Source organism: Netta rufina (assembly GCF_964035555.1).
Source record: "Netta rufina genome assembly, chromosome: 2".
In the NCBI taxonomy this organism is placed as follows: domain Eukaryota; kingdom Metazoa; phylum Chordata; class Aves; order Anseriformes; family Anatidae; genus Netta; species Netta rufina.
The window spans coordinates 126,340,482-126,354,322 of record NC_140124.1 but is presented as its reverse complement, the minus strand read 5'-3'; the positions used below and the strand labels follow the sequence as shown (position 1 = coordinate 126,354,322).

Sequence of the window (13,841 nt, the reverse complement as noted above, 5' to 3'; positions counted from 1 at the left end):
GCAGTTAACATTTGCTAAATTTTCCAGGGATTTTTTTTCCAATTTTCAGAAAGCAGGTTCCTGTGAACAGAGATTGATGTCCTATTCTTAATAATGACAGTAAAGCACACACTGACTAAAGGCTTCAATCTCCCTCATGCCTCATTGCAGCCTGGCTGATATAAAATAGGCTCTGCTTTTTTCTGTGAAAAAGTTAAAAGTTACCTTCTCAGCTATTTCATATTAAGCAGCCTGCAGGCTCAGAAGCATTCAAGTAGATTATAGCACGTGTGTTATTTAGCTGGGAGCGTTCACATTAAGTACAATGTGTGTGTATTATCCAGCCTGGAAAAATGAAGCCTGGCCTAAATACAGGAGCCATATGCCAACACCATATAATCTTGTCAAATATTTTTTGAACTTCTGTCAGTATTCATCAGCAGAGAGTTAGGGTAAGTAAAGAAAGCCGTGCAGTAATTAAGATTGCTGGTCATGAGCAATTTCTGTGCCCATGAGCTGATGTCCCAGTGAGGTGTTAGAGAGCTGTGCAGCTTTCAAAGTGCTGTCTATCAGGTGGGATAAATCTGTTTCATGTTTCTAGTGGTAATGAGTCCAAAAGTGTAAGAGTCTACACACTGTAATTTATTATGCAAATACAATTATGAATTTTGTTTCTGTTTCTACAAATGTCACAGCAGCTTTAGTCACCATTAAAACAGTTACAGAAAGGAAGCAGAGATTGTACAATCAGAATAAGTAGATTGTTTTTACTTAGTGTTGGCTGCAGACAGTTTTTTAGATTCATTAGTCTATTTTTTCCTGCTCTCAGATCTTTCAGTGTATATACGTTTGTTCCATAATGACGTGTTTAGGAACCTTTTGTGGAAGGAAATCTTTTAGAGATTCATTTCTTCTTTATTCTTCAATTATTTATTGGAGAGTTGTTGGGAATACAAAATATAAAAATGCAGCTTGTGTATTGTATTCATGTATGATAATGATGGGGCGACTCAAATTAACTTCAGATTTGCAGGAACTGACGGTAGGGAAAGAGGAGGCTGTCTGAGTTCCTTACAGATAGACGGTTTCTGTTGTGTCATCCTACTGTTAGACTCACAAGTTTGTGATGTTGTATATGATTTCCGTTTCCTTTTTTTATCTTTGTTGTTGCTAGCAGCTCAAGTCCAGGTGCTTGCGAAGACAATTTAATATTTTCGAGAGGTTTCTTATAGCATTTTGAGATAACGTAATATCATATACTTTTCAACAAATACCTTTGTAATTTTAGAAGCTCATTCTCTGTGTGAAATAGATAGACTAGTAACAAAGTCATCAGTTCACAGGCCACACTAACAGTTACCTTGTGTTGTGCAAACATCAGAACAGAGTAAATACAGAGGCATAAAAACTAGCCATGGGTTTGGCCAGGTGTATGCATGTCGCTGTATGTGTAGCCAGTAAATAAGTAACTCAGCACTCTTGGTCTTTGTAAAGTCTCTGACAGGAAGTGTTTGATGTAGATTTTTATTGATGTCAAAACTAGGAAAATAAAGTATTGGCAGATATTTTAAACATACTAGACAGATATTCTAGCAAAACTACTTGGAAATTGTTTATGATACTGCACAAAACTGTTTCCTAAGAGGAGTTAAAAAAATAGTTGAGAGGGCATCCTTGATACGCAGATATTTGAGTGTTTGGGATTGTTCTATATGAGACACTTAGTAAGCAGTTTCTACCAGTTTTTACCTGTTGTAGGTGCTTATCTTTACTTAATAAGAAGGAAAAGTTGCATTTAAAGCTGAATTGAAAATATGCTTATATTTAGTGATGCTACCTTTTAAAGTTACTCCTAAGTGAAAGGTTCATGTGTTTTAACTTTTATGTCCCAAAATAATGATGTGGATTTGTCAGGTTGTGGCAGTAGCATAGGATCACATTATACACCATCTTTGTGTTACATTTTGAGATCACATTGGTAGTACATGACTTGAAGGACAGCAGGCTACCAGATCAAGTCACAACAGTTCCATAAAATAAATACACGTAGGCATCATTCTCCATGACGTTCATGGATCTAGTGAGTGTACAACTGTTGGCACATGCTAGCACACTAGTATCCCTGTTGCCTCCAGTGCAGTAGGAGAAGAAAAGCTACTACTAGGGATAGTGTTTAAGGAAGCAGTAATGTTAATAATAGACTGAAAAAAACACAGAAGCCTAAGCTGGATAAAATTTCAGCAAAGGGAAGGTATTTTCAAGGGGGGAGGAGGAGGAAATGAGGATTTAGGAGTGAAAGTCAATCAAGAAAGTTTATAAGGCATCCCAAATAGTAAACACTATATTTCAGGATATGTTTGGATTATGCAAAACATGCAGTCTTCTCCCTCATGTTTACCTTGTAGTTTGCTTTCCTAGGCAACCATGGTATCTCCATCTAGAAAAAGAAAAAAAAATAATAATAATTCAGGCAAGATTTTTGATTTGACCCTTGCTAGGGAAGCTGCTTACTAGCCTTTAAAATGTTGGTAATACCTCACAGAAATGTAGGTGCCATCAGATGCTAAAATGATGATGATCAGATGGCATCCAAACTTTGGTTTCTTGTAAATATCAACAGACAGTGTGAACCATGCCTTACAGTTTAATTCTTATTTCTCTTTTGTTATAAACTTTATTTTTAAATTTTAGCCAATGTATGATTTTCTGTTTAAAACATTCTCGCGTATGCTGAAGGAGAGCCATTATTTGAGATGGCATAACCAACTAGGTGCAACCAAAAAAGGGTAATGAGGTCTGTATATGTCATTCAGAAGTAAGAAATTAAATAACATACATGTGCATCACTGGAATGAGGGTATTTCTTTTTAGGAGAATCCCACCTCCCACTTGACAGTCAAGTCAGGTACCTTCTTGCTGTCTGGGGACCAGATGACTCACATACTTTGCTGCATGTTGGCCCAATCATGAAATAGTTGTACCCTTCCGTGTTCTGCTGCAGGGACACTATATTCATTAGAAGGGTGCTGCAGACAGCTGGGGGAAAAACATCCTGAACTACAATATCTAAATCAGGCAGAACCCATCTCTCAGAGCCCTATGCCTCTTTGAGCACCTTAGATGACAATTATAGATTTCTCTATGGCTACAATCCCACACTCTCCAACTCCAGGCCCATTCCATCCCTGTTCAGCCTGCCAAGATGGCTGACAGGGCTGCCAAGCATTGCTAAAGCCATAACCATAGCTACACTCTGCTGTGTTCATCAACATGTTTCATACATGACATTGCACAGCCGTCCATTCATTTGGGCTGAATTCAAGCCAGTAGCCTAGCAGTTAAAAGCCTTTTTTCCTGTTACACGCATAGTCTTCAGAAAAATAAGGATAAAACACAGGAAGTACTAGTGACGTTAATTATAGTTCTTCCCCCCCTCTACGCATATCCACAATGAAGCAATAATAAAAAAACTGTCTTTCTAAAACTTACTGAATATAGTTATTTGCACTTTCTTAATGACTCATTGAATCTCTTATTTTAACAGACTGATAAATGATTATTTTTATTTTCCTCACCTAGTTTCCATCCTGAATACTGAGGAATGATTATAAAATAGATAACCTATTGTGAAGTCTAACATGCTAGCATTTTGGATATTTGTAGGATAAAAGGTCCTGTATTAATTGATCATCAGATATGTCACCAGACTTCTAAGGTTTTATGAATGTTCATCAGAGTAATAAATAAATCTTATCATGAGATCACAGATAGTGTTGCCAACAGTGATTCTCTAAAAAACAATTGATCATATCAGAAGATAACAAACCAGGTGAATTTTACTGGCTTATCTCTCAAACAGTATATAGCAATCTGCATTACTAAAAGATTTTTTTTTCCTTAATTAGTAGAGTTCACTTGGAAACTTAAGTCTTTAGGTTTTGCTTCAATAATATTGTGGCCTGGTTTTGTACAGATATATAATGAGAAGTTAGAAACTTGAGATAACCTATTCATCATTTACTATTTCATTCTCCCAAACACAAACAAAATCAATGGTTGAATTCCAGTTCAGCAGTTTCCAGTTTCTCCAGGAAGATGACATTTGTGGAGACACATCACAGACTTAAGACTGAAAACCTATGTTAGCTTTTGGCTACTCAGAAAACTTAAATTCCACCCCTAAATTTTACCAAGACTTCCTGTGCAGCTTCAGGCTATCACTTTACCAAGAATTTTGCAAAGTTTTAAGCGTAACAGTGTTTTTTTGACAACTTACCATTGAATTCAGATGAAACATTTGCTTTGGGCTGTGATTTCCTCTTGTTTTAGTTCCCCCATCCGTAAAATGGGCATAACCCTTTTGTTACCTTTTCTGTTGTATTTTTAGATTGTGAACTTTTCAGAGTAGAAACTCACTCCTTTTATTGAAGAAGTATTCAGGAGTTTAGTAAAACAGGGCCTCTAACCTTGGCAGATTTGAGGCATTTCTTGGTACCACCAATGATTTGCACTGAAGTTTGCATATGGACTGCAGCATCCTGTTAGAATAACTTTGATCTTGTCGCCATTCAATCAAGTAAATCTTGCAGTGAAGACTGAGGGTATTTCTGCTAACAATGCACATGTGTAAGCAGAATTAGGGATCAAAGTATCCACTTCCAGGATAGAATATATCTAGAAGCACAACATAAATTTTCTTGAAGCTATTGGCATTTGTTACCTGGGAATTAAATGTGTTAGGTCAAAACACAGCTACAGTTATTAGTTAACTCTTTATATAGTACTAAAATTAGTCAGGTTCTGTTACATAATGTGCATTCTAGTTTAAAAAACAGAAATAGGTTTCCTAATAAATACTTAATGATTGCTTCAAATGTACTTTGAAATTGAATCACAAAATTTCAGCCCCACTTGTACTTTAAACAGTATTTTCTGGAGCATACATAGATATAGCCATACATAGATATTGCCATCTTTTTTCCATCTTCAAAAGACAACTAAAATAATTTTATAATTGAAATACTGTTTTTTCCTGAATTGTAAGAATGGAGAGTAAAGAGTGGAAGAAGTATCATGAAGAAATTGTAAGACATTTATTAATAAAGTTGTGTTGCTTTTTTTTTTTTTCTTAGAGAAGCTATTTCTTTTTTGTTTTGTTTTGTTTGTTTGTTTTTACTTACTGTAAAATAGCATGGAGTAAGAACCTAAATTCTATTTCCATATACTAAAAAGGTGATTTTTGCTCTGTATTTCATTTTCCTGTGAAGAACAAATAGAGAAGACTTGCCTGAAGAACAAAATCAGTCTCTGTGGTTAAGAACACATCAACCTCTAGGTTTTAAATATAGTTATGCAAGTTATGATGACCTAATTAAGTAAAGTCTCTTAGGTAATGCCAGGTAATTCCCAAATTAGCATTTTTGCAGAGGGTATATAATTACAGCACTTTCCATCCAAATTTCTTTTTAAGTGATTTAAAGGTTGTAGCTTGGCCTTCAGAAATAAGAACAGGAGGAGAAAAAAGAGGAAGGGGGAAAGGAGGAAGCGAATGAGGAGGATGCACCTCTTGTGCAACAGCCAGCCAGTTTACAGGTGGAATGCCAGTCCACCAAAAGGACCAGAGACACCCAGGTCCTGTAGCCTGCACTTGTCTATAGGGTCTTAGAGGACCCTGCTTCAGTCACAAACAGTGCAGGACTGCAGGAATATCAGCTGTCATAGCATGGTGAGAGGCTCTCATTCATATTGCTTAGTGTCTCAAATTTAGCTCAGAAAAACCTACTCTCCCCAAATTTTTGCTGTACCCAGAATCAGATTTTATGTCCTAGTGAAGTTTCACACAACTTTCCTGCCACTGTGAAAATGTTTACCGTGGAAATTGTTTGTTGATATCAACATAATTCCCTGTCTTAGATAATTTTGGTTCAGGGAAAAACTTTCAAACTTGAGTGTCTGCTGCGTAGACTCTTTACACATGGACCAAGTAAGGCATGTCCAAGGTCATACTAGAGTAAATATAAAGTTACCAGAGATCAGGATGCAACAGATTAACTCTTACAGAAAATAGTGCTGTGTTGAACTAAAATATTCTAGAATATAGTATATTTTAGTTTACATAGTACTGTTTTAATTCAATATTCCATTATATTTTGATTCTGCATATTACTAAGAACTGCTGTATTACTTTACAGTAATAGGAAACCACAGAAGTGTTCTTGTGTGTTGTTTTTTTTTTTGTTGTTGTTGTTTGTTTGTTTTTTTAAAATGTATTGTCCTTCAGTCCTACCACAAAGCATCATATTTTTTGTTTTTGTTTTTGTTTTTGTTTTTGATATGTCACTGTATAGGACTGCTTTTCCAATTAAAAGAAGTATTAGCTTAATAATTTTGAGGATATAGAAATGATTATACTAAAGTGAGGCAAAAGGTCATTAAGTTGTGGAAATGAGATTTATGCCAGGTTACTCAGTTATGCATATTGACTATGGAATTCAGAATTGTTCCTTGAAGGGACACCAATCCTACTGGAAGGAGTCCTGGTTCGTTCAGCACCTCCAGAACTCTTCCTCCTTTGGTCCCACCCTATTCCCACATCCTCATCTCTTCTTCTTCACACAGAGGCCAAAATCAGTGAAACTGGACAGACTGAATAGGCAAGCGTACAGCTTGAAGCTGGAATCTATGAATATATATGCACATCTTTTTTCTCACTATCCAAGCTGCATTCTGTAAGCTGTCTTGAGCTTCAGATTTAATTCTGAGCTGATAAGGTACAAAGTGTCTTCTTAGCCTTCTTCAGAAACACTGACTGCATTTACACTATCCTGCAAGATGACATTTTCAGTCACTGCTTGAGCCACAATCCTGAAACAGCGCCATGCTGCTGATATGTATACCTCACTAGGCCATGGGAGAAAGCATGCGGCTGTCACCTCTCTAAAAATGCCATGGCAGAACCAGGGCACCCTTCTCTTCTCATTTACAGGGCTGGCCATGCTGTCACATCACTTACTGGAGACCTTCCAGGAGGAAGGACATGTTACACAAAAACTCCACAAGAAATTCTAGATTTAGAAGAACTATGAATGTGTCTGCAACCAAACCAAAGCATTAAATGACATTTGTTCAGCCCAGAGCAGAGCAGGCTGAGGGGAGGCCTCATGGCAGCCTGCAGCTTCCTCACAAGGTGGGCGGAGGGGCAGGTGCTGAGCTCTGCTCTCTGGGAACAGCAACAGGACCCGAGGGAATGGCATGGAGCTGGGACAGGGGAGGGTCAGGCTGGGTGTTAGGAAAAGGCTCTGCACCAAGAGATTGGTCGGGCACTGGGACAGGCTCCCCAAGGCAGTGGTCACGGCACTGAACCTGCTGCAGTTCAAGAACCATTTGGAAAATGCTCTCAGACATACGGTTATTTTTTAGGTAGCCTGTCTGGAGTCAGAAGTTGGACTTGACAATCCTTATGGGTCCTTCCGAGTTCAGGATATTCTGTGATTCATGATCCTATAAAATGCTCTTCAAAGCAGAGCAGCTCACTACAGGATCCAACTCCACATGCACACATTGCACATATCCACGCAGTCCTTTCCATTTTCAGAGGGTATTCCTGTCAGCTGCTGACTAACTCACACTTTAGGGTGCCATCCAACTGCTGGCTTCACAATTAGCTGTATGAACCAAAACTGACCCATATCTAAACTTCAGCAGCAAAGGCACATCAATTTTGAACAGGTGGTAGCAGGATGAGCAAATCAGCAGGAGAAAACAGATAGGTTCATCTACAAAGAAACTTGATCTTGGTTAGAAAACATGTCTTGGTTCTGCTTTCCAGATCAGGTTCTTCTTAGGCACACAGAATTATCATATGTGATAATATATCTACATATTTCTCGAACTAAAAACAGAACAGAACTCCATGATTATTTCCTAGACAGGTAAGACAACCCTACCTTCTTCCCACCTTCAAATCCTATAAAGGATTCCTTATAAATTACAGGCAGCTAAGCCACCTTCTAGGATCAAATGTTAGTGACTCCCTTTCCAAATGCCTATGGCTCTCGTTCCTTCAGAATCAGGCTGTTGAGTGCACTTACACAGAAGAAAAAGGAGGAGTCTGTGGCCCATGTCTCTATTGTTAGATAATGCCTTTAACAATGGGGGCATGCTAAGTCCTGACAAGTATTCGTAGTCCTCAGAAGAAAGCAGGAACTGTGTTCTTTCTGCTTGGAGTCAGTGGTTCAGACAGGTGCATAACCTGATTGTACTGAATACAGTGAACAAACGTAAAAAAAGTCCTTGGCAAATCTCCAAAGCTAACTTCAGAACAGAGCCAAGAATTCAAGTGTCAGAAAGACATGTCTGGCAGGGTTGGAGGCAAAGGATGTATCTTTAATAGTCGTATGTGATGTACTAGAGGGCTTGGGGATGGGAGGGGGTTTGCTCTGTTATGTTGAAGCAATTGCTCTGTGTCTTATCAGACACCTCAGACTATACTTCAATGCTGAGAGCTACAGCCGTCTCTAGTGGGGCTCAGTGTCACTTAGCATCAAATGCTGCCAAATACCCAGTAAAAATATGACACTTTTAGCCTGTTGACAGTTAACTTCCTTGGAGAGTTCACAGAATCAGAGAATCACAGAGTTCCAGTTAAAGATATTTTTTGTTGATTTGTTGTTGTTGTTGTTGTTTATTTGTTTTTCGCTCTACACGGAGACATGAGCAGCCAAGACCTGGCTCCCTCCTTGGTTCAGAAATTCCAAAATTGTCTGGAGGTTTTGGGAGGAGGCAGTCACTCTGTTCAGTCATGGAAGGCTTTTAGGTGATCACAGGTAACAGTGGAGAAGGCTGACATTTTGTGAGGCCCAGGCATGCTTCTTACCAAAGTACCTTCAGTCCAAGTGCTGTGATATATTAGTAAATGTCAGATATTTACACATATTGGGCAGTGGAGAGCTGTTGCAGGATGTGAGTTTTCTAGGTAGGTCAGAAACAGAAAGTGCTGCAGCAGCCTTCTATAGAGAGTACGCACAAGATCAATTTGGATGCCACCTGACCAGCACTCTAAGGCTGAAGAGAGGGTGTTCCAGCCTGAGGTGCTCACATCATAAGGAGCAGTCTAGCATAAATGTAGATGTGTCTGTAATAAATAGTCATTGCAAATTGACAGCTCCATGGCTTGGGTTTAAAGGTCAGGCAGAGCTCTTGATCTTTTTCACTTTATACCCCTAGTTTTATCCCATGTGACAAAGAGAAGAAAACCAAAGTTTATGCATGCTTAAAACCTCAGTATCTTATGCATCTCAGCAAAGACAGAAGGAAACCCCCTGCATGAAAGAGAATTTTGTGAATTTGGATTGTAATTGTGATTTCATACATGTCAACTTTGTGTTGTGCTGCCTTTCCCTTTTACCAAGAAGTTTACAAAATTCCCTAAGAACCAAGCTTTTAGTCCAGTCCTTTTGTGCAGGCTTACCTCCTCAAAACATCCTCTTCAAACATCATTTGAGAACAAATCCTGGCTTGTCTAAGTCCAGCCTTCTTTTTCAACAACTCCCTGTTTTCACCAGTGGTTTTCAAAGATACCAAAAACCTTGTGATTCTCCTCCTCCTCAAAAGCAATTCCATGCCGAGTAATTCTCATTCTCAGCAATGTTTACTTAACAGATGATTCATAACTTCCGAAAACTTCATGCTGCTCTTTGTTCCTTCCTCTCATCTCAGTGTTGTGTAGTGATGCATATGCTCCTGGCATCTGTAAAAATATGGTATCTGCCTAGCGCAGCTAGAACCTCCTAGAAACTCAAAGGAGAAAATTGTGTGCAGACATTTTTCTCTGGGCACAGAATTTCTGACATGAAACACAAATAAGCCTCACTTACAGAAGATAAAGAAATCAAAGGAAAGTAGCTGTATTAGCAAAGACAGAAGCAGAGAAAGAGTTGCACTGTATAACAGGGTTCCCCATTTCTGACTTCTCGCAGGCTCGATCCTGGAATCTGGGATGTGGCCCCTAGGAAGAAATTTAGATAATGCTGCCCACAATACAGACAGATTTACAGCAATTTAATTCCATCAACAGAGTGTTTGTTCCCGTCTTTCCACTAAACTGTTAAATCAGACAACCAAAACCTGGAGCAAAACATCTCAGGCAGCTTGTCTTTATGTGAACAAGTGCATAAAAATACACCTTGATCACTGAGTCCTCACTGGTGGTGAGTGTGCTCATGGGTGTTTTGCTAGGATTTAGTGCAAGTATATCCTTCATACTGGCTGTTATATAAGTATTTCCCTAGTGAATGTGAGAGAATTTGTCTTCCTAACCTCAAAGCAGAACTGTGTTATCCACTAGTGGGGTTAACCCGGGTCTTCATACGGTAAGTGTGATCAGGTTAGGAAGACAAAGCCAATGTGCATCAGAGTTCAAGGCACATATATCTATGTAAGATAAGCTGATGTGCACACATACAGAGGGACAAAAAAAAAAAACAAAAAAAAAAACAACAACAACAACAAAAAAAAACTGTGGGTTATAAGGGCAGAAGAGATATTGCATTCTGATTGTTAAACACTTCCATGTCAAATAGATGCTATCATCATGAGGGTAGAAGTTAAATAGATTAGGGTAATTAAGCAAAGCATACCTCAAAACATAGCTCTTAAAAAAAAAAATAGATAGATAGATATGTGAGGTAAGTCAGTTTTCAGTCCCTCAGACTTTCCTCAGAGATTGTTTATATCCTTTTTACCCTTTGCAAAGCTGAAGACATAAAGTGACTGAACCAAATCAGTAAGGAGTCCCAAGAATTATCAAAAACTACAGTAACTTCAACTAGAAAGTCAGTTATAGTAAATCTCTACAGAAGTCGGTGAATTTTTGAGTAACACCCCCTTCCCCAATATTTTAGCAATACCAGCTAGTCTGACATCCCAATGCAATAATTTTACTGTGAAGTCTTAATTTTGTTTTAATCTTAATATTTTTATTATACTATTTTCCAGGTCCTGATTATATCAAACAAAAATTTCAAGAAGGAATGGAGGTGAAAGAAAAAACTGAAGAAAAAGTTCAGGAAAAACCAACAACCCCAAAAGAATCACCTCACTTTTATCGAAAAGGTACTACACCCCCTCGAACCCCAGAGGCAAGTCCGAGGCATAGTCCTCCTCTTCCTTCTGAGCCTTCTCCTTCAAAACATCTGAAAAGGCAAAGCTCCACTTCTGGGGCAAGACTCAATCAAGAAAAAAAGCTTTTAGCCACTGAGAATATAACAGCCACAGTTAACAAGCCTTTATATTCAAAAGCACCAGTGAAGGAGGAGGTGGCTGTGAAACACCAGTCAAAGTTTTCAGCCCATCACAATCCCATCAGCACAGAGAATGGGGAGCTGCATGGTCACTACCATGGCTATTATGTAAAAATGAATCCAACAGTGCTTCCACAGGAGCTCAGGGAAGAAGATGATGAATATGTCAACCCATTACCATCAACGCTTGCACGGATACCACCCTCACAGAAACCAAGTCCTGCTAGATCTGGGGGTAAGCCAGATGCCAAAGAAAACAAACCTGATACAAAAGTTAAGAAACCAGAAATTGCTGCACCAAAGAATCCAGCTAATAATGAGTCATCTTCAGCAGTGGAAAAAGAAGTAGCAAACAGCTCGGTAAGTACTACAGGAAAGCTTTTCACCTTCACTGCCCTTTTCCGTCTTAGTGCTGAGCTTTTCAGACTAAAGACAGGCAAGGCCCAGACTTCAGTTAAGTCATTATCTGCATACAGTCTGCTACCTAGAACCCACCCAACTGGAGTGGGGAACACTCGTTCCAAGCCTTAATAATATTCTTTTTGAAAATTGGGAAAGGAGAGTTGATAGCCAGATAGTGACAGACTTCTGAAATATAAATCTCTATTGCATCCATAAACACAAGAGTATTGTATATTCCTTAAAAGTATGTGTGTGTGTGTTTATTTATGTGTTTTGTGTGTGTGTGTGCATGCATATTTGCAAATATACATTTAAATATCTTTCTGTGTCTTTTCTTCAAAGCAATGTTTATTGTGCCTCAGTGGATAATTGGGCACTACTAGAAGTTGCACAGCTAGGCTTTTGCCGTGATATAGAAATTACTGCACATTCTGTAGCTTCTTCCAAAAATCTTGTTAAAAATAAAATTCAGCAATTTTTCCCTATCATTTGTTAAAGTGCCTAAGGAACTGATGATTGTCATCAGGAGCTGTATAATTTACAGCTACCCTTACAGTACATTTCAATGTAATTAGTATCAACACAGGGGTTATGTTCATTTGCTTAAAGAAAGGTAATTTTGAAAAGCATGAAAACCTGGTAATGACAATTTATTTGACATTCAATTAAATTTATGCAGTATATTGTAGTCTAGCCAGCATGTGTTGCGTTTTTGGAACTTCAGGTCAAAGAACATCAAAGGCAAAAAAGCAGTCAGAAGTCTGTATGGGCTCCAGAGATGACAGACATATTTAAGGAAAAGTCCATTGAGAATTATTAGTACAAGGATACCACCTCAAGAGCTTAGGAATTTTTTAAGCAACAAGTTGTTGGAGACTAGAGGGTATTTGGGAAGAAGAATCCCTGTACACACTTGCTCTGATCTCATAGGTCTGCTTTTGACTACTGTTGGGGGCAGGATGCTCCCCTTCAGTCTGACATTCTGACAGTCCAGACATTCTCCTATCTTCATTTTCCTCTCTGCATTGACTGTAGTCTCTGAAAAAAAAGGCAATTTTGCATCTAAATATGTATTGTTTTAAAATGCAGACTTCTAACAATGCTTGGGTTTTAGTGTGAAATTTAAAATCCAGCTTTCTCTATCAGGAAATGGAGAAGTAAATTTAAAACTGAAATACTAAAGATATTAAATCTAAAACTAAAATATTCAGATCACGATGAATCTGAATATTGTTTAGAAATAACAGAATTAACAATAGATATGCTGAAAAGGATAAATAATTAATAAGCATTTCTATTCTGTGTTTAAAAAAAAAAAAAGAGAGATTTTTTTTGTATTCAGAACCTCTGATGATAATAAAATTATTGCTGCCCAAGAGAAACTTGGGAATACATTAGTTTTAGATCCTGGAGTTAACCTCTAGCAAATGAGGAGGTCTAAATAATTGTGATAATTTTTTAATAAGCATTATTTGTCTGAATTGTTTTTGGTACTCCAGCAGAAAAATAACTTTGTCATTATTAAAACAGGATAAACAGAATGACCCAATTAATGAGATCCTGCTAGTCTAACACTGAGCTCAGGTAAAACAGTTGAATGACACCAAACTTCATTAATAAATAATTTCAAAATTGAAAGGTAAAAGAATTTCCAACCGCCATGCATTGTAAAAGATCTTGTCAGATAAGCTTGTCATCTTCATATGGATACCCTCAATCAAGAAGGTCACTTGATTTGCTTTTACACAGTTATTTATTATGACAATGAAGCCACAGTAAAGCAAAGACTAAATGGCACATTAAAATCATTTTTAAAAGACTGAGGATTTTCAAAAAGTAATTGAAAAAAAAAAAAAGAAACAGTAATTTGGTAATTCGGTATTATGCTGGTGAGGTCATTCTTGGATTAATTCTGCTGCACTGCTTTATTAACGTGCTTACTATTGACATGGAAGAGAACATAAATATGTTGCCCATAAAGTTTGCAGAAGACACAGAGACTAGGAAGCTGATAAATAATGAAGACGACAGATAACCAGTACAAACTGATCCAAATCACCATATAGAGAAGATGCAAGTATAATTATCTATCTGTAGTACAGCGAAATACAAGATTGTATGTTGAAAGACAGTTGATAAAGCCTGGACATGCAGCAGGGA

General features: G+C 37.9%; 1 protein-coding gene across 4 annotated transcripts in view; it reads left to right on the top strand.

Moving 5' to 3' along the window:
- The window catches only part of JPH1 (junctophilin 1), an 89,075-nt gene that overhangs the window by 64,019 nt on the left and 11,215 nt on the right, over positions 1-13,841 (top strand). For all 4 annotated transcript variants that reach the window (XM_084281980.1, XM_084281982.1, XM_084281979.1 and 1 more), the window contains exon 4: positions 10,975-11,639. In XM_084281980.1, coding sequence (XP_084138106.1) covers positions 10,975-11,639 — 665 coding nt within the window. The remainder of the gene's footprint in view (positions 1-10,974; positions 11,640-13,841) is intronic.